Source organism: Falco punctatus (genome assembly GCF_963210335.1).
Source record: "Falco punctatus genome assembly, chromosome: 6".
Taxonomy (NCBI): Eukaryota; Metazoa; Chordata; class Aves; order Falconiformes; family Falconidae; genus Falco; species Falco punctatus.
The window spans coordinates 91055697-91076058 of NC_137585.1; the positions used below are offsets into that span (position 1 = coordinate 91055697).

Sequence of the window (20362 nt, forward strand, 5' to 3'; positions counted from 1 at the left end):
CAAAAACCACTCAAAGATTTTTCACATACAAGATTTAGAATGAAAGGTCTCAAAGGTTTTCTGCATCACAGAATATTGCTTAAGTCTGTTGCAGAACAGGGTCATGATTTTTTTTTTCTTAAGTTTGTAAAGTTTTTTAAAAGTTGTGTTTGTTTTTTTTTAAGTTAAGCTACTGCTAGGCATCAGGCTAGGCAGGGTAAGGAGTGGATCCAGCGTGGCAACTCCTGCATCAGCAATTGTTACTAAAATCCTCTGTGGTGTTTGCACAGTGCTGATGATCAAGAAAATCCAGGAGGAATTCCCTGCAAGTATAATGTGACTAAATTTTATGGGCTAAAACAAGCAACGCAAGAGTATAGCATACAATACTTTTTTTTTCTTGGCGAGTAACTGTCTCATCTCCCTGATGAGACCTCGTTCTAGAATTCTGGTGTCTAGAAATCTGCATGAAGTACCAAAGCCAGACGAATCTTTCTGTCTTTATTATTAAATCTAAATGTTTGGGTTTTTTTTTCATTTACACAGCCATAAAGGTATCTCTACAAAATTTCAGCTGAATCACCGAAATACACGATGGATAATCTAGGAAAAACTTTTTAAAAAATCTTACATCCTAATTTTCCACATATATATACGGACACACATACAGACACCATCTATATGTTACTCTTTCTGGCCTCAGATGTTTTTTATAACAATTTTAAGACACATGTTCAATTTTTTTAGCTTAAATTCTATATTAGTACACTGACAACTAATTGTATGTAATGTAGCCACCTGAGACTCAACAAGAGGCCTGCTTTTTTATTTATTTTTTTTTTAAAGACAGAAAACCTCTTGCAAAGGGAGACATTACAAAATCCTTTCTCGTGTAGTTCTCTTATTTTAAAAAGTTATTTCCACTACAAGAGGAATAAACGTAGGGGATAAGGAGAATTCAGTTAATTTATTCTTAAAAAATGGAATTTGTCTCTTTCTTCTCAGAGAACCAATTTTTGTTGATCTTGTTATAGCTCATGCAGCCCACGCTATGCAGAAACACCACAACTAAATTTAGGAATCAGGTATGATTTAATTATACTAATGCAGCATTCCTTCTGTATGTAAATGCAGAATTTACTGACAGCTGCTTCCAGCACTCAGGCTAGGTCATCTAGCAAAAGTTTAGAGACAAACCACTTCATCAGGCATTTTAGGGGCATCTGAAAAATTAAAATTATACAGAACTTACGAGCATTTCACTGTTCCAAAACACAAGCTCTTGTATTACATGCCTAACCCACCAAGATCACTTTCCTTGAGCTTTTTGTCCACAACATTTTTCATATGGCTGGCCTCCTGTGCCTGAAGAAGTGGTGCCTTGTAACAGGGCAGACAGACTGTCTCTGTCTCATACAGAATCTAACATTTCCCTTTTCATCTTCATTTATGTAACTGATAGTCATACTTGTTTTATAAACAAAGATAAGTGTCCGCCCTGTCTAGAGAAATCAAAGTCTTGCTTCCAAAAATAGTTACTTTCCACAAACTGATGAGAGACATGACATTTGGAACACCAATGGTTTAATACAAAAATAATGAGAAATGTTATCAAAATGGGAATCTTGGCTTTGCCAGTTAATTTCTTCCCTGAAATATGTAACAGAATTAGCAAATTTCAGTCAGAAATATCACCATCAAAGAAGATTCTTTTTTGGGTTTATTGCAGGATTATTTTTCTACTTTATTTTTTCCCCTTCCTGAAGAAGTGTACAAAATCTATTGCTTTACACATTAGTCTCAAGTCTGGTCATGGAGCCAGTTTTCTGCATATCCCTGATTCTGGCGATTTATCCTAAAGTAATAAATCCACTATCTCTTCCTTTAGATATGAACAAACTTGCATCTGACCTGATGAGGCACAAAGCACTGTTTTCCCAAGCAGGTCAACGGTAAGTTCAGGTCTGCTTGACTCTTTGAATACCAGTTGTACTTCGCACTGGTCTTGACAGTGCTGACTTGTCACTATTACGTTTGTGATCCATCATTATGATATGTCTCAGGTCTCCATAATAACCCCTGTGCTTTAACGGTTTACGTTGCTGGTGGCAAATACTCTGCTTTACAACACGAGCCATTGCCACATCTTTCTTTTCTCCCACATTTGAAAAGTTATTTATCAAAAGAATACTCACGAGTAACAGGAATGTTACTTAGTTTAGCATGAACATGAGTCTTTTTACTTCATGCTTTAATACCAAGGAGATACTTACAATGTGTGGTTACATGATTTTTTTTCTTGACTTTACTCGTTCCTGTCTTAGCAGAAAGACTTCTCTCACTTTTTCTGTCGTGCTGATAACCTTCACTGTGAGGTGAAACGGCTTTGTACAGACTCTTCTGTTTGGAATAGGACCTCCTGATATTTTTGAAGCTGTTGCCAGGATGCCAGCCAGGGTCCTTGATACAGTACCCTCCCAAGCCATGTGATGGGCAGCGGCTCGGACAGCTGAACACCCAGCCATGTACCGACACAACTGCAAGTAAGCTAAACCACGCGGGGGCTGCACAAAGTCATCCTACAGGCTGAACCAAGCTTGTCCAGCTGGACAGCCCTGGCTTTGAATATAACTACCCAGACCTGCACGGAACAGAATTCACTCATTCCTGATGAAACGTACCCAGCTTAGAACTGATCTTTCTGCAGACGTTGTAGGATCTGTGCTTAAAGAATCCCATTGAATTTGTAATAAATGCTGTGGTTCTAATTACGCATAAGGAAGCCTGTCGAAGCCAACTTCCCCACTTGCCTTTCACCACCCTTCCTTAATTACTTCCTTTCTGTTCATTCTCTCTCTTTTTTTTTTTTTTTTTTTTTTTGGAAAAATAGCATCTGCAATAACACTACTTGAGTCTAGTTTCACTTCCTGGAAGGATGTCAAAAATGATACCATCCAAGCCTAGAATCTGAATTTCACCTTCTCTTCTGCCAAGGAGTCAGGTAAAAACAGCAGTTCCTAACAGGTTAACATGTAAGAGAGTAATTACCTATAATTACACTATGGTTTATGGAAGGAAGAGATAAGCCCTCTAGGAAAGTTAGTAGTATCATTTTGTAAAGTAGCAGGAGATGCTGCAAAAATCAGCCTGCCATCCCAGCAGTGAGAGATGCTGCAAAAATCAGCCTGTCACCCCAACAGTGGCCAGTAAAAAGGACAGCAATTATCATTATAAACTCATGTGACACAAGGATCCTCTAAGTCCTGAATTCATACTGGTCATCAGGTTTATGTTCAAAGTTGGATCTTTTGCATTGCTCTTTCCTCAGCTGACTTGTTATGCTTGAAAGTTATGCACAGGATATGGATGTTGTGATAAAATCTGTGAATAATAAATAAATGTGAATGGCAGTCAAGGGAAGTCCAATCTTTAGAGGACATAACCTTAAAGAAACATTTAGAAATTAAGTAAAAAAATGGTATTACCGCCATCTGCAAATCCCGTTGCAGTGATGATGGGCACAGCGACCATAATCATGCCACAGCTACTCCAGACATACTTCATCAGGAACTGCTCTATCATGACATACCATAGACGTTTGGACAAAATTAGATTCATTTGATCCGCCAAAGCCTTGTAGCTTTTCTGCAGTTGTTTCATTTCTACCTACAATTAAGAAATAAAGCTTTTATACAATGCAACAAAGAAGCACATGTCACACAAGGTATGTTCCCATACATGCAAGAAATAACCAGATACCCAGAACTGTGACTTCTAACTCACACCTGCTGCATGGTACTTTATTTTCACAGTGCTTCAGTCTCACAGCGAAAGTGCACACCTTTATGCAAGTTAACAGACCTAGTTCTTATTTACACCATCATCCCCCAATAGCACACTGGCAGGTTTTCAGCTCTTTTGAGATCTCTGATATACAAAAGGACAAGGCAGTCACAACAGCTGATTCTAACAACCAAAATAAGATTGATTCCACATCCTTTTAATAAAGCTGCAGCTGTAGAGTTTCACAGCAACTGAAACTCTTCACATTGGAGAGCATTTGGGGATCAATTATCTCCAATGACCTGAAGTTGCCGAGCTGATCCCTGAAATGCAATGCTCCTTGTTTTTGCAGACAGTCTGGAGGAAGAGAAAACTATCCCAAGAGGTTTAACAAGTCAAAGACAGTTGCAAATCAACATGATGTAATGCGTTCAGTACAAGCCAGTATATGTGGAAACCGAAAAAATGTTTCATTTAGCACATTTAAAACATTACTATAGTCAGCTTTTGAGAACTATTGCTTCTACCAAAATAAACCATTTACATTATATAATCACTGCTCAACTGAAAGGGCTTTCATTTTCACCTTACATGAAACAACTTCTCTTTTGCAAATCATGTTTGGAAGACGTTACGGCCAAAATTCACTTCTAATAAAAACATGAACACTTCCTTAATAAGGTGGCTTTAAAACAAGCCATTAGTTTATGTAACTGTGACTGCTGAAGTACTGTACTTAAGCTATTTTAAGACTCTGATGACTACATCTTTGCTTAGCTATGTAAAAGAGTGTCAAAGGTTGTAGTGCTCCCTGTGCTATCACGGAGTTTTCCCCTAGACTTTCTGGTGTGCGCTGGCTGCGATTTCTGCAGCATTAAAACTGGTAGTTCATAAACATGGGTGGGGGGAAAACAAAAAGCCTGGAAAGGTTAAGTAGAATGGACTGGGTAGGGGAAAAACAATAACAGAGATTAGCTTTCTAGAAAACCATAGGATGCAGCTGCAAAACAGGAACATTGTCAGAGCACAAGGGAACTACGGTCCGCTCCCCCCAGATACTGCCTGTGAGACGGCATTTTCCCAGGAAACGGGAAGTGCTAGCTGTAAACAGGTTTAAATGTCAGAGGGACCCAAAGTGCTAGGAGAGGGCAGCAGAGGAAGCCCAGATCAGGTTCGGCACTGCAGGAGTGACCCCAACACCTTCCAATTTCTCTCGTCCTTACCTTGTGCCCTCGGTAAAAGGCGATCTCTTCCACGTTGGCAATGATGCGTGAATGCATGAAGCGCAGATAGCCTTTCTTGTGAGCCTCCTCAGCCACCAGCTTGCCAAACTTGGGCGAGCAGGCTTTGAGCACGCGGGCCGTAGCATAGACGACGAGCCCAGCCAGCACCGTGGGCCCGATGGGGTTAGCCCCCCGGGACCGCGCTGTGCGGATGAGGGTGTAGGAGGTGAGCATGACATCCAGGATGGGCTTGGTGAGGTTGGAGTAGAGATGCGCCACGGACTGCGAGAACATCATGATGTCCTCAGTGAGGGACTGGTCAGGGTTGGCCAGCCGCCCGTCCATGCTGATCACTCTGTAGTAAGTCTGGTTGGCAAAGTAGGTCTCATAGGCGTGATCCACCAGGCGCGTGCGGAAGGCGAGGGCCAGCTTGCACTCCAGGTACCGTATGGTGCTGTTCACAAAAGTAGCTGGGATGGCAATCATCAGCCATTTGATTAATTTGAAGACAAAGCTCCTAGGCTGTTTTTCCACGATGCTTTTCACAATCTTCCCGTCAAGGGCGGCCACATAGATGGAGAGGAAGGTCCTGGAAACCAAAGCGACCGAATGGAGGCAGAGCAAACCCAGCTCGGCGCTCACCAGCTTTGGGAAGAAGAGCTTGCGTAGTTCCAGCAGCTGCTTGAAAAATTCCGCGTTCACGGCCGGGGAGGCTCTGCCCCGGCTGCCGGTGAGGTGCGGCGCCTCCCGGCCCCCTTCAGTCCGGCCGGCATCCTGCGCGCCGCCTCCGCAGCCGGCCCGCCGTACGCGCCTGCGGATGATGGGGTAGAGGATTCTGAGCCCGTACGCCGCAGCCAGCAGGCACGCAGCCCTCTGCGCGGCGCTCGCCCGGCTCCACTGCACCCGCCGGGCCGCCGCACGCAGCATGTGGGTCATCCTGCCCCGCCGCAGGCACCGCTTCGCGCCGGTCCTAGCGGCGGCGGCTCACGCCCGGCGGGAAGCTCGGCTTCGCCGGGTCTTCATCGGGCCGCCGGGCACCGCGGCTCCCCGCCGGCCGCCGTGCCCTGACAGGCGCCGCGAGAGCCCTGCCTCCGAGGGGTGACGGCCGCCTTCAAAGCGCGGCGCGTTGCACAGCGCAGCCCGGCGCCGCGCAGCCCGCCCCGCCGACCACCATTGGCTGCGCCGCGCGGGGCGGCACCGGCAGCGGCCCGGCTGCCCCGCACCGCGGCCCGGGCCGCAGCCGCTCGCTCGGGGCCCGGGCGCAGCGGTGGCGGCGGCAGCGCGGGGCCCGCGGCGACAGCGTGTCCCCCGGAGCTCGGCCCCCGCTGCCCCGCCGATCCCCCGGAGCTCGGCCCGGCTGCGCGGCGGGTCACCGGAGCTCGGCCGGGTAGCGCCGTGGCTCGCCTCAGGCTGCGGCCGGCCCTTTCCTTCCGCCTGCCCTGCGGAGCAGGCACCGCCTCCGGCCCCGGCGGCGCGGGGGAGGCGGCGGCGGCGAGAACTGGGGCCCTGCGGCACTCCCGGCGGCGGGGCTCCGCGTTGCCCCCGGCGCCTGCCTGAGCCCGCCCCCGGCGCGGGAGGGCTGCACCGTGGCCTCAGGGCGGGCGGGGGCTGCGGAGCAGGCCGGGCTCGAGAAGCGCGGCCGGGCGGGGGGGCACGGCGGCTCCGGGGCACCGTTTTCAAAATACGCGTAACTTACGCCCTGCCCTCCTGTCAGGAGGAAGCCGGTGTTGGGCTCTCGCAGCGTTACCGGGCAAAACCAGCCCCGACCCGGCCGCACGGTCCCTGCAGCAAAACCAGGCAGAATGTGCGCAAAGGAATTAAGCCAGCTGTCTTGCTGCTTTGTTTTTCGCTTTTCCTAATTTCTTATTCCTACTTGCTTGGAAAAGGTGCTGTATTTGAAATGGCAGGGGGAGGATCAGAATACTTAAAAAAATGCTTTTAGTCCCTTCACACTGAAAATGAAGTAGTGGTATGTGACAAAGCGATAGTTTAGGAGATGTGTGTGTAAAAAGAGGTTTGAAAAACCTATTAGGTTATAGAAAATCCTATTAGGCATGTTCAGGAGTGCTGAGGAGCCCAGCCTTCCCCTGGAAATGGAAGGGGAGATGAGGCCACCTACCTCACCATAACTGTATACACAGAGTTAAATCAAGTGACATTACTGACATTACCCTCTTTGGAAAGAGTGCAATGATGATGTTTAGACAGCAACACAAGATTCAGGATGAAGAAATAATATCCTTGGTTTGAGAAAGAAAGAGAGTGCTTTGCTTTTGAAAATCAGACACCACTTAGCAATGCATCCAGGTGCCTTCCAAAAAGCCCAGTGAGACAAGACTAAGTAAGATCTATTTCTTGCTTCTTGCTAGGAGGTTGCACATCTTGTGTCCACAGTGGGCTGGACAGTTATGTAGAGAAGATGTGGGATAATCTTGGAGCTAACAAGACTTTCTGCCAGTAACGACAGGCTAGAGATCTGGATAGAGGCCCTTCTAGCTTGCAACTTTTTTTTTTTTAAATACAGTACCCAAAATAAAGCTGGGAAAATGTCAAAATCTGACCTAGTGCCATACAGCTAACATTCAGTTAGTAGGTAGGCCTGGTTTCACTGCAGATTTTGTCAGTAAAATAGAAAGGTTTTTCACAGCACAAAGACACAAGATACACTGGCTAAGAAATTGCTTTGCCTAGGGTTTGTTATTTCTTAATCATGATCTCCAGTTGTATACTTCCCATTCTGGCTTCTGTGTATCACAGTGTGCTCTTAGATTTTGCCAGACCACAGTTATTTACAATATTCCATTACTCTAGCATTTTCTTACCGAGGGGAAAGTTCACAGATCTCTTTCGGTTCTCCATATCTGCTGACCTTTCACTTCACAAGATCCTGGAGAACTGAAGCCTTTGGTGACTTGGCGGTAAGCGCAGACATACACCCTAGAGTCAGATCTGTGGTAACATCTAAGTAAAGCAAATCTGGCAGTGCAGTGTTTCAGTCAATTAAAGCAATGTGTTTTCTTCTTTTGCAAGTATGGAGAAAAGCCTAAACTGTTGTTTTAAATACACCCTTTCTTCTGTTCTTGCTGCCTCATGAGTTTTGCTCTGCCACAGTCCTGTTCTGCATTCCATGCACAAACTCCTCTTTGTGGAACATGGCCTTAGGTGGTAGATTATGATTATTTTTTAGTGGTGAAGGCAGCAATTTTACTACATTTATAATAAACCATCATAATAACATTTCTCAATATTACTGGAAAAATAATTACCAAAGCTGCAGTAATATTGGTGCAGTGTTCAGTGCTCTGTTGTCTCCACAGTTTCTACTGACTGTATTTTAAAACTTTTGAGGATATATGCAATCAAATAAATTTGAGTAACTGAGGTGGTGGGGTTGGGAGGATGTTGATATTAGAACCAGAATATTTTGGGGTTTATCCCCTCTTAAGGAAAACTAGATTCTGGGGTTTTTTTAGTGCCAAGTGATTGGTTTTTAGTCTCATGGTTAGTTTTCATCAAACACATTAAAATAACTTGAGTGCGTTTACTGAATATAGGAACCAGTAACTGAGGAGGAAGAGGCACTTATCCTATTTTTGTAATTATTTAATATTCTGTAATAATTTTTTGCTATTTTAAGTCAATAGTCCAGCAGAACAGAATGCCATAATTCTGCTCTCAACTACAAAAATGGAAGTTTATTATCCGAACAGTGCTTCTCTGATGATGAAAGTAACAGAATTGCTGTGGAAGTAACAGAATTGCTGTCTATAGAAATTATTTGCACTTGGATACAACCACAAAGCAGAAATGGAAACAATGAATATCAGGCTGACTAAACCCCATGAGTGTTTGAATATGCAGGAACTAAAGTGTAATCATGGCAACACTGATGCCTCATTTTTCTCTTCTATTTTATGTCCACTGGTTCCCACTTGAGCACTTTGTCCTTGCACAACTTTGTGTCTGCAGTGGAGATAGTGGAATTGCAATACGCAGGTTATTATGTAAGAGATTATCAGTCAACCTTACTGTTGTAATTTTCTGTACCTTTTGAGTCAATGTTTGAAAAAATAAAATGTGCAGGTTTTGAAGCCAAAGGCAATTTACTTGGTGTCTTATATGCTCCTAACACAGGTCCAATGGCTGTAACGTCAGTCTTTGCAGTAAACTGGAATTTCCTTGCTTCTTATGGAGTTATCCATTATGCTATAAAGACATACAAAATAAAAAATAAAGGTATTTTAAAATAGATATAAATGATGTATTTTGTATCATTGCTATTTGGCATATTTAAAATGTAGATACATGTAGCTCATGCATAAAGTACATAGCTGCTTATATGTGGGTGAAGTGTATGTGAAACGTAAAATATGAATCCACACAGTGCCTGTTGTTTTCAATTACATACTAATACTGAACTATAAATAATTTCTGAAATATGATGTACTGTAATATGGTGAGCTAGGAATGCCTGTTTTTTTCTTTAATTTTGAACTGTATTTTACATACTGGTGTGGGAATAGTAGGACTCTGAGCCAAATTCAACAGAGGACAATCATACCAGCCATTACTCAAGTAAATACCTTACTCTGAAGTATTTCCAAAGTTTCTGTTGCTTTAATGTCGTCACTTACATAAGTACAGAAGTACACCCACAGAATTAGTTTGCAACATCAAGGCAAACCAATGATAAATCAGACCTTTTGATCAGAAAAAGGCGATAAGATACCTGACCTTTGATTTAAAATTTATAGCAGCAGAAATTTCTGCTTATTCTGCCTGGTTTAGTGAAGCTGTTGGCCATAATCATATACCTTAGTAGAATTTCCAGAGTGTAATTCATTTAAGATCTGGAGATTTAAGCCAAGCAAGAAGCGTCAGTTTTAATGTGACAGATGTGGAAGTTTGTTGAAGAAATGTCACTGTGATGAAACCGGCCTGATCCTACCAAGTCATTGGTTTCAGCTGTTCTGGTCCTGATGAGGCCGCATGGGACTCAAAGCAGGCAGAGATGCGTTATGGCAAGAGGGTAGAGAGGAGAAAGGGGAAGGTCTTGCTTCCTGTTTGGCTCCTGAGTGTAGGCACCACAGAGATGGTGTAAATGGGGGCATTCCTGCACCACTTGGCCCCTTGCCCTTATTCTGTCTCCGGGAGATACACACTTGCTGCTGTAAATTCAAACCCTGCATGACTTGTAGGTTATGAGCTTATCCATAATGGATTTGAGTAATCTGGCTGACTGATCAGAAACCGTTCTGACTTCTGAGAACAGCATGATTCTAGACAGAATACAGCTCTAGAAAGAAGTGTAAACAAGTTATTTTCTCTTTAGAGAGGGAGATGGAGAGGGAGAAGGCCAAGGATAGAGAAGGTCAGTGTCAGCTGCTCCAACCACAGTGAACTGCTGACTAATGATCTCAGGCAAAGAATTACACTTTTAATATTTAGGCTTTAATACTTGAAAACTTTCATATCTGGATTTTTTTCAGACATATTTCTCTTGTTAAATTTATTTTGTATTCCATATAGATAACTCAGCTGAACCCAGCAAAATAAGAAAAATACAGTTATGGGAAGCATGTGTCTATTTCATGCCTTCAGAAGTCTCAAATGTTGTTACTTACATTTTTCAGGTTTTGCTTTAAATCTCTAAAGGTTTCTGTTCTCAGATCATCTGAAGAAAATGCTAACGTTACCTTATTAATCCTTTTCCCAAGTGCATTGTAAACACACAAGCTACATGCTAAGTGCATGTACTGATAGTACAGCTATAAGTGTTAAGATCATGTAGCTGTTACCAATTAGCAATGGTTATATTGGCACTGCCTGCAGCAGAGCCAGTGTTCTACTCTGCAAAAGCGCGGGCAGGAACAAATCCACAAAAATAATCTATCCTAATCATGTACCCCAAATGAGGTCTGCTGCCATCCTTTTGTCATGCCTCAAGGATTTTTTTGAGGGTTTACAGCTGGTAAACATGACAACAAAAATATAATCTACTGCAATTTGTTCATTAACACTTATTTGGGAGACTTCTAAACATTAAGGATAAGCAAACCGTTTCAAGCCAGTGCTCCACTGAGCACAGTATTATGTCTCTAATAATAGCTCTAAGCACATATCCAGGGAAGAAAAAGAATTACAAGTACATATAATGCTACCTCCCCTGCTGTAGCTTCATACCCTCCCAACCTTTGGCCATTTTCAGCTGTGAGAATTTCAGGAGACTGAGAGCTTTTTTGATGAAATACTCCTCTTTTAAAAGTACTTGTCCAGTCTCTCTTGAAATCATGAAAACCCTTACAAAAATAATACCATTCTTTACAAGCAGCTCCTCAGATCTACCATCCCATAGATGAAGAACCACTCCTTTCTGCTTACTTTGGCCCTGGCTCACCCAGGTTCTACTTTATGCCCACCTACACCTGTTCTGGAAGAGGCATTAAACAACAGAGCGTGCACTCTCTCTCTCTCTATCTATCTCCTGCAACCCTCACCCTACAACTTGCCCATACCACACATGAGTTTGTCCACCTCTACTCCATATTAACCCCTGAGTGCATGGATGCAAGCACTAAATACTCTTTCCACTCTCTCTTGTATTTTAGCCAGTGACAGGACCTTCCCTTTTATTTCATGGCTTCTTAGTTTCCTTAAAACCTGCAGTAACAGATGCTGTTAACAGCCTTAATCAAATCCATCAAGACTACAGCAATCACTCTTTTCAACATGCTTATGAGGCAGCACTTCCGTCTACAGAAGCTATGCTGGCTCTTGATGTGCTGGCCTGTATTTCCTATATAGTTCTTGCCATACTTTTGTGCTTTCTCCTAGCCACAGGTAAGGAATTAATTCTTTCAGCTCCCTCTCCTAATTTGTTTTTAACAAGCCTCACATTCTTTCCTTACTGGAGTTTAGCACAGCTATAGAGGATTCTTTGGTCTGTTGCTCTTTGTAGAAACACTGTTTTTATAAAGTAGGGATTCCAGCACGAGATTCTGAACCGAATCTTGTGCATTGTCCTCCATCAAGCCAAGGATTGCACTTTATCTCAAGGGTTTGTTCTGTGAAAAATAATTTAATCTAAATAATACCACCTAAGAATGGCATCTGCTTCATATAGCAATGTGTCAATATACTGTTGTCAATGGTACTGTCCTAGCTGGTGGTTTGACATGTAGATACAATCCTATGTTCTACCCAACTGGGCTTTGAGGAATTTCAACCCACGTGCTTCTCTCTGAGGTGGCTTATTTACTATGTTTAGAAACTATTTATCCTCTCTACTATCTAGTCTTTGGACTAATGGCCATTTATGCTCACTCCTAACTCCTTCAAACCTAATGTAATGAATTAAGCTCTACAAGGAGTGCATACCAGGAGAAAAAACCACAAAATGTCTCTTATCACACTGTTTCTAGCATGGCAGGGGCAAAACTGATCTGTTGAACGCGCTGTCATTGATTTCAATGTATGTTGCAGGTATTTAAACTGGGGTTTCATACCAAATGAATGCTACTCATCTCATAAAGCAATTTATTGTTGTTTTTCCAATTTAACGCTGATACCTGCTACACAAACGTAAGGAAGCCCACTGTGTTTTTCTTCAGATGTTTAGCTGAAGATTAATGTTTTGTGATATTTCATCATCTTCAATTTCTATAATTCTTTGAACTAATGCCCTTAGAGTAAATCAAAAAGGCCTCTTCCCTTTAAAGGTGAATGGGAGAAGGACTTTAAATTAAATTAATTGAAAGAAAGTTCGGTCTTTTTAAAAGAACTGCTTTTTAAAGGGGAAACTTTAAAAACAAAGTAAGTTTTGTCTTCTGTTTTAAACCTCCTCAGACTCTACCATGACTGCAATATCACAGCCATCTTTCTTTTAAAAAGAAATCTTCTAGGGCAAACCCACCAACCAGATTAGTCTGAAACACCACAAGGATAGTATACATTTCTCCATGAGCTGGCCTCTCAGTGAAGGGAATAGGCAGAGGAGTATTGACTGGGAGAAGACCATGCAACTCTGTAAACAAAGTTCAAGCACTGTGTTTGCCAAACAGAAGCTTTCACTTGGAACAAACTCAGGTTTTTTCAGTCATGCATTCCTAGCGCTAGATAATTAGGTCAGTATTTAGGCACCTAAATAAGTATATCCTGGCATTTAAAAGTACCAGAAATTCCCACCCTGGATGTAGGATTCAAAAGCATTTCAGTTACTCTGCATCTTTTACGTAGTTATCTATGGATGGATTCAGTTACCTAATGCTAGATACCAAGATCAAACATTTTCAGAAAACAATCAAAGTTAAAATATATTAACACCAAAAAAAAAAAATATCAGTCATATTGTGAAATATTTAGGCCCAGCTGTGAGAATCCCCAGGGTGGTTTTCTTTACCACATATTCATCTGTTTAGTAATCCCTTCCTTTGTTATAATGAGCATTAGAGGAGGACACTTGCTAGTACATGGAAGATTCATTAAAGGAGTTGGAAACACATCTTCTCTCTCTCTTTCTCACTGTCTCCAGTGAGGTTAAGATTTTTACATATGCAGTGTCCGTTCACTCAAGGGAAAGACTGATCTGCTTAGGGAAGAAGGGTGTTCAAATCTTCAGGGTACAATAATGCTGTAGACAGTGGCACACACTTTCACTTCATGTAATTTCAGTTATCTAACTTAGCTGCTTCCTGTGTGCGTGTAGAGTAGTCCTCTAGAGTAGGAGCCTAACTTAGGTGCTCAGTCACCCATCAGGAGACACCCACACCCTCTTAATTTGATGATACAGAAGTTCTGTGAGGACTTATTTCAAAGCTCGGTGACAAAAGTTGCATGATCAGTGTTTCAACACCAGCCTTCCTGGAGAAATGTAGTCTTACATCAGATAGGCAGTACATTGCTTTGGACCGCTTCGCTATGTCACTTAGATCTAGAGCTGATGTGATAACGAAGAAGCACACTGGAGGGGAAAACTTATGTGCTGAAGGCTGGAAAGGTGTTCTGGAGAAGATAATGTCTAATTCTTTACAAAGGAACAGGAGATGTAATTATTCTGAAAAGTGGCTGTTAAAAAGTTACAAAAAAGGCAATCTTCAAGGCTTTTTTTCTTCTTTAAATTTCGTTTTCTGACACATGGAGGAAGTCTCCTTGTTCTATACTTCACAGAGAAGCAACTAAGCTCCATGCAACTCACTGTCATGATGTTTTAAAAACTAATAATAATGTCCTGCAATTTTTTGAAAGTATGACATCACTCAGAAATTCAAATAAATTATTTCAAAATTTCCAGATGTTGACAGTCATGGGTGCAATATTTAGACACTGGAAATCTAGAGTCATATGGATCTCAGGTCTTATTTCACATTTACTTTGCCTTCATCAAAGAAAGAACTGATTATTTTATGACCACTTGAAAGTGGTTTTAGGTTTATCTGCAGAAAATAATTTGAGGAGGGGATGATTTCTTATGTTGAAAAATAATTCATGCTGCCACATCACTTTTCTGGGATTCTACGAACTACTGCTAACTACCAGATTCAATAAATCAAACATAAAGAAAAGGGCAGCCTTTTCCTTTAAATCCAGATAATGCTGGAAGAGTAAGAGTGGTACAGAAAATATCATGTTGGAAAAACAAAAGTGAAAGAGATTTGATTATGACATGCCTGAAACTACCTCTTAGATATATTATTAACAAGTTAAACATTTACAGTAGATGAAAATGCAAACAAAATCAGGATTATTTCCAGTGATGAAATTAGTTAAATAATCTTTCAGTCTGTCATCTGTCATACTAGCTGTAGAGGCACAAACACTTAAAATATAGATATATTTTACTACAAAGATTTTAATCTAGTGTTGCAACAAGAAGCCATTATGCATGCTAATTGGAAATACTGGGGATATCTAAACAATAAAACATTCTGTTCGATAAGTTTATTCAGTTTCATTAGCAATATTTTAGAGAAGCAGATTTTTTCACTTTTATAATCTTTTAGCTGTGGATAATATAAAAAACCTAGCAAAACCGAAAGTACTAGAGAGAAAAAAAACTAGAGTCATTTTCAATATTAGGCTCCTGATATCTGCTCTGGCAACTATTTTGTTGTGCTAATGACAATTGAACATTAGTACCCTGAAAAGTATTAGGCTAAAAATAGCTCTGTAAAGAAACACCACAGGAAAAGATTCATATAGAATTTTAACAATTGTTTTGTAAATGGGTGTCTTCACTTGCTGAAACGATGGCAGTGAGTCACAGCAAAGGGAGCGAGGGGAGCTGTGTTTCTGCTGAGAAGCCCCAGGAGCACAGAGATTACCCCTAGCTCTGTGTCCCTCCTTGAGGGTTTGTTGCTGTTTATGTGCAAAAACTCTAAGAGCAATGACACTTAATAGTAGAAAATGCTCGTTGATTCCCCTGTTGCCCCTAAAAAAACTGAGGGAGAGCAGGATGGGAAGGAAGGTTCTCTCTTGCCCTAAAAATTATGGTGATTGTAGCGATGACCAGCTGGGCCTGAAAGACAAAACGTCAACAGCTATGTAACTCCAGTAACTGTGGATTTGATTCACTTAGGACAGCAAGAGGCTTTTGATTGCCTTGCAAAAGGGCAATGGCTTGTGGCAGCAACCTGTATGGAAATGCCAGTGGTAGAGGAAGGGTGGCAGCAACCGGAGCGTCACCTCCTCCCTGTCAGCCTGCCCTGTCTGGCTTTCTGCATCCTTCTCCTTCTGCTGTCTGTCCCTGTACCACCCCCTCCCTCTTCTGTGACAGCACTGGGCAGCTGGGCACATGAAGAGCAGCTGCCCTGGCACTCACAGGGGGGAGGTGGCCCTGCAGGAGGGCCCTGCAGCCCCGCCAGGAGGTGGCAAACCATCCCTGTGGTGGCATCGCCTCCCTTTTGTGTCCCTGGCACCACAAACCGTCAGCCCTCCCTTCATCCTCAGGAGCAGAAAATGAACTGGGTTGGCGGCAGCCGGTGAGTGAAACTCTTCAAAGGCTGCCAGAAACGGCTGCATGCTGAGCCAATGTCCCCTCAGAGACCGGGCACAGCTGTGGTGCATGTGACAGCTCCGGTGTCCCCTCACAGACTGGGCATGGCCGTGGTGTGTGTGTGACAGCCCTGGTGTCCCCTCACAGACTGGGCACGGCCGTGGTGTGTGTGTGACAGCCCTGGTGTCCCCTCACAGACTGGGCACGGCCGTGGTGTGTGTGTGACAGCCCTGGTGTCCCCTCACAGACTGGACACGGCCGTGGTGTGTGTGTGACAGCCCTGGTGTCCCCTCACAGACTGGACACGGCCGTGGTGTGTGTGTGACAGCCCTGGTGTCCCCTCACAGACTGGACACGGCCGTGGTGTGTGTGTGACAGCCCTGGTGTCCCCTCACAGACTGGACACGGCCGTGGTGTGTGTGTGACAGCCCTGGTGTCCCCTCACAGACTGGACACGGCCGTGGTGTGTGTGTGACAGCCCTGGTGTCCCCTCACAGACTGGACACGGCCGTGGTGTGTGTGTGACAGCCCTGGTGTCCCCTCACAGACTGGACACGGCCGTGGTGTGTGTGTGACAGCCCTGGTGTCCCCTCACAGACTGGACACGGCCGTGGTGTGTGTGTGACAGCCCTGGTGTCCCCTCACAGACTGGACACGGCCGTGGTGTGTGTGTGACAGCCCTGGTGTCCCCTCACAGACTGGGCACGGCCATGGTGTGCGTGACAGCCCCGGTGTCCCCTCACAGGCCAGTAGTGCCATGGTGTGTGTTTCAGGCCTGGTGTCCCCTCACAGAGCAGCAGGCCATCATGTGTGTGACAGCCCCGGTGTGCCCTCCTCAGCCAGGCGGTGTGAGGAGACGCAGGTGCCCTCCCGCACCGGGCAGGGTGGGTCCCCCTTGGGCCTGGTACCTCTCCAGACTGGGGCTGGGTGAGGGTCCCCCCGGGCCTTTCCTCACACCCTCACCAGTGGCAGTGATTACCGTTTGGGGAAAAAGATGCATAGTTACTGAGATTCACTGAAACAGTAAAATAATCACCAACTGAATCGTAACGTTAACAAAGAAGGATAACACTGAGTTTCTTTAGGTGCTGTGCCATCTGCCTATCTACTAGAAATTTAAACCCCACAGATTTCGTCAGTCATTTGAAAGTAGCTTTGCTAAAGACAGCTTTATGACCATCCTGACTCTATGCAGAATCAAACTAAAAGAATGCCTTACCTCTCTGGAAGCCTTCCCAGCAAAATAAGGTTTCTGAAAGTTGCCTGTGTGAAGCAGGGGGAAGGGAGGGCTTCAGTTTGGGGGGGATAAAAAAAAAAAAACACCCAACCCCAACTTTGTCGTAAATGCCTGACTATCGTACTATTCTGTCTGTATGAAAAAGCAGTGTGTGGGAGTATTGCACTCCCTTAGCAAATAGCAAATCATCCTGTTGCTTTCTGCTGCTGTTAATTATCTGTCAGGATTTGCATTTTAGGTGTCAGAAAAACTATCCGTTATTGCGGCTTCTACCCACCACAAGGGTAAATGTTATGTGCATATGTTTAGAACATGTTTTCTAACTTTAAGCACAGTTAAAAAAAAATGTAATTCCAAGAGGATACTCCATATTTCTAACTCTCAAAAAAAAAAGTCCAAATCTTACTGACCTAAGGATTACAGCCATACTCATCCTGCACACAACAGTGACCCAGAGCTCCAATTTTATGTACCACATCTTGTAGGCAATTCATTTAAAACTGTTTAACAAGTGAGATACATAGTCTAATAATATATTGCACAAACAGCAGCAGCTCAATAAAACTTGTAGTGACAATCTATTTTCTTACAAAATGTTCACAATATTCTGTAACGTTCCAAAAGATAGAAACTTGTACTGTGCTCCTTTGTTTTCTTTGGTAATATGGTTTTGTAACTATGTTGCAGCATGACAGAGAAAATTAGGAGAAATGAATATATTGACCAAAATTTCTTATAAAGTTTTAAGAAATTAAGAACTGATGAAACGGTCCATTAGAGATCAAATGTCTAAAAGCTTTTCCTTTCCTTCTGAATGTTCAATGTATTTGGAAGCCCTAAGGTAGAATAAGGAAGCTCCTATCCTTACCTGAGTAAACCAGAATCAAAGTGACTTCAACAGAGATATGTTGACTTTACTACCTGAAGGTTTGATCCATTATAACATAACATATTTGTGTCCTAAATTCTTAATACCATTGATAAGAAATTCAAGCCATGACTCAAGATTATACTTACACAATTAAAACAATAATTATTTTCATCTTTCAGGAGCAGAGTCATATTAAAGCAAGAAAAGAGAAAGCAAAAGGTAAACAGTTCTAGCCATCTTGGATTTTATATTGTTATAGAAATATTTTAGTTGATTCACTTAGGAAAACCTTTCAAAGCATTATGAAAAACTACAGCATACAGTTGTATTGTGTTTGTTTGACTGAATGTAACTTTTAGGCCAGAAGTCTTGTTCTACATTTACTACACTGAATTCCAGCAAGAAGAGGAGGGAGTAGGAGAAGACATGAATGAATGAATGTGCCCAAATCAAGTTTTACTGAATTACTATATTTTGTTGGTATGTGCTGACACATGGGATTGCTTGAATCCTCACAATAACAACCACGTGGTCAGCTAGCCTAACACACATATACACAGCTATTTTTCTGGGCTATATAAAAGAATGTTAGGCTTATTGAAGTACTTTATTCTGGCATTTGGAAAACTGGACCAGCTTGTTTGTATTTTGAATCTGGAAGTGAAAGAATAGAATCAAATTTATCCCTGGCATAGCAGAAGACATTTCAAACAGGAAAGAGAGAAAACAGTAAGAGAAAATAGTTATAACCATATTAACAGAAGTCAGTTTCCTCCTCAGCAGCAGGGAAGAAAGACATGGTATAGGAAAACTCCACCACTTAAGCTGGTACCCCCAATGCCCAGAGCAGATGCATTGGCATATACTGGAGGAAGAAAAACAGGCTGAGAGTAGGGAGAAAATCTCTGAAATGAAAACCTTTACTTACGGGAATGTAGGAGCAACCAGCAGCTTGTTGTCCCCATCACTTTTCCAGTCTCCTGGAGGCTTGTCAGTTCGCAAAATATCTGCCTTCTCAGGGATTTATTGGTCTAAGCCACATAATTTACATTACAATTATATAATTTACTTCAGTGGAAGTGAGGAAACAGGAAGGGGTCCAAGACAGGATTGGTTTTAGTTACATAGTACTAAATTACTAAACAAAGTGGTAATTTTGTAATTGTTATTACACAATTAATAATAATTTAGTACTTTAGATGTGATGGGAAGAAAATACCTGGGACACTGAAGGGACATGGATACATTTTGGGGGGGTGGACTCCAAAGCAATATGAATTTTGAAGTATTGGTTTGTACACAGGCTGATTTTTTTTTTTACTGCAGATATTCTTATCTGAAAAACAGGTACTTCCCATAGATGATAAAATCCTAGAAAGCTAAAGATTGTGATATAACAAATTGTACTGAAAAATAGTTACCTATGAACATGTTGGGTACATTAGTTACATGTAACCTGCAATCATGAGAGGAGTTAATGTTTCAGAAGAAAAGCCAATGCTATTTTGTGTTTTGGCATAGCTTTCAGTTTTCAATATCCTTCTTGTGGTTAAAATAAAGAAATCTTACAGAGTTTATTTATTCATCTACTGTGCTTGATGCTAATGATTTTAGGATGATTAGGAATAGTCTCCTATAAAGTGGAGATTTTTGTTTCCTAAATTTTCCAGAATTATCTGCCTGATATATTCAAAGTGTCGGTCATAGCTCTTTACTCCTTGCAACAAAAAGCCTTTCTTAGAGACTTTTCTTCCATACTTTTTTTTTTTTTTTTTTTTTTTTTGTCACAAGACTATTTTCTATGTTGAGAAAGACAAATTTGGAGAACAATAATCTCTTTGTGTCGTTAAAGATGGCTCTGTGTGTGAAATCTTGCTGATTTATTTGCCTACTAACTTATAAGCTGCCTAAAAAGCCCAAGTGTAAAATTTTTTTAAGACTTTTTCCTTGCAGCATTTCAGTATGTCTTTTATTGTAAAGAAATATTTTTAATGATCATACACAAAGTTTGAGGCATGAGTGTTTAAGGACTAAGTTTTTGAGTTTTTGGCATCAATAGAACAGTGATTTACTTTGGATATAACCAAATTATACTTGCGGTCTATTTCAAGGCAATAAAAATAAACTGAATAACAGTAGACAGGGTGTGAGAATTCAGAGAGATTTAATTGTGTGCTTTCATTCTTAGGAATTGTTTACTAAGTCTTTCATGCTAATTTCAGGAGAATTGCATATGCTTCTAATGTGTTGTTGAAGCTTCTGTCAAAAACTTATTCTCT

At 42.2% G+C, this 20362-nt stretch overlaps 1 protein-coding gene across 2 annotated transcripts in view; it reads right to left on the minus strand.

Moving 5' to 3' along the window:
• ABCD2 (ATP binding cassette subfamily D member 2) overlaps positions 1-11458 on the minus strand; it is a 55280-nt gene extending 43822 nt beyond the window's left edge. The window contains exons 1-2 of one of the 2 annotated variants that reach the window (XM_080391753.1): positions 4986-11458; positions 3468-3645 (exon numbers count right to left, since the gene is read on the minus strand). In XM_080391753.1, the coding sequence (XP_080247879.1) occupies positions 3468-3645; positions 4986-5921 (1114 nt within the window). In that variant the 5' untranslated portion in view covers positions 5922-11458. Of the gene's footprint in view, positions 1-3464; positions 3646-4985 lie in introns of both variants that reach the window. The other variant, XM_080391752.1, reaches the window with a different exon arrangement.
• Positions 11459-20362: the final 8904 nt, after the last annotated feature.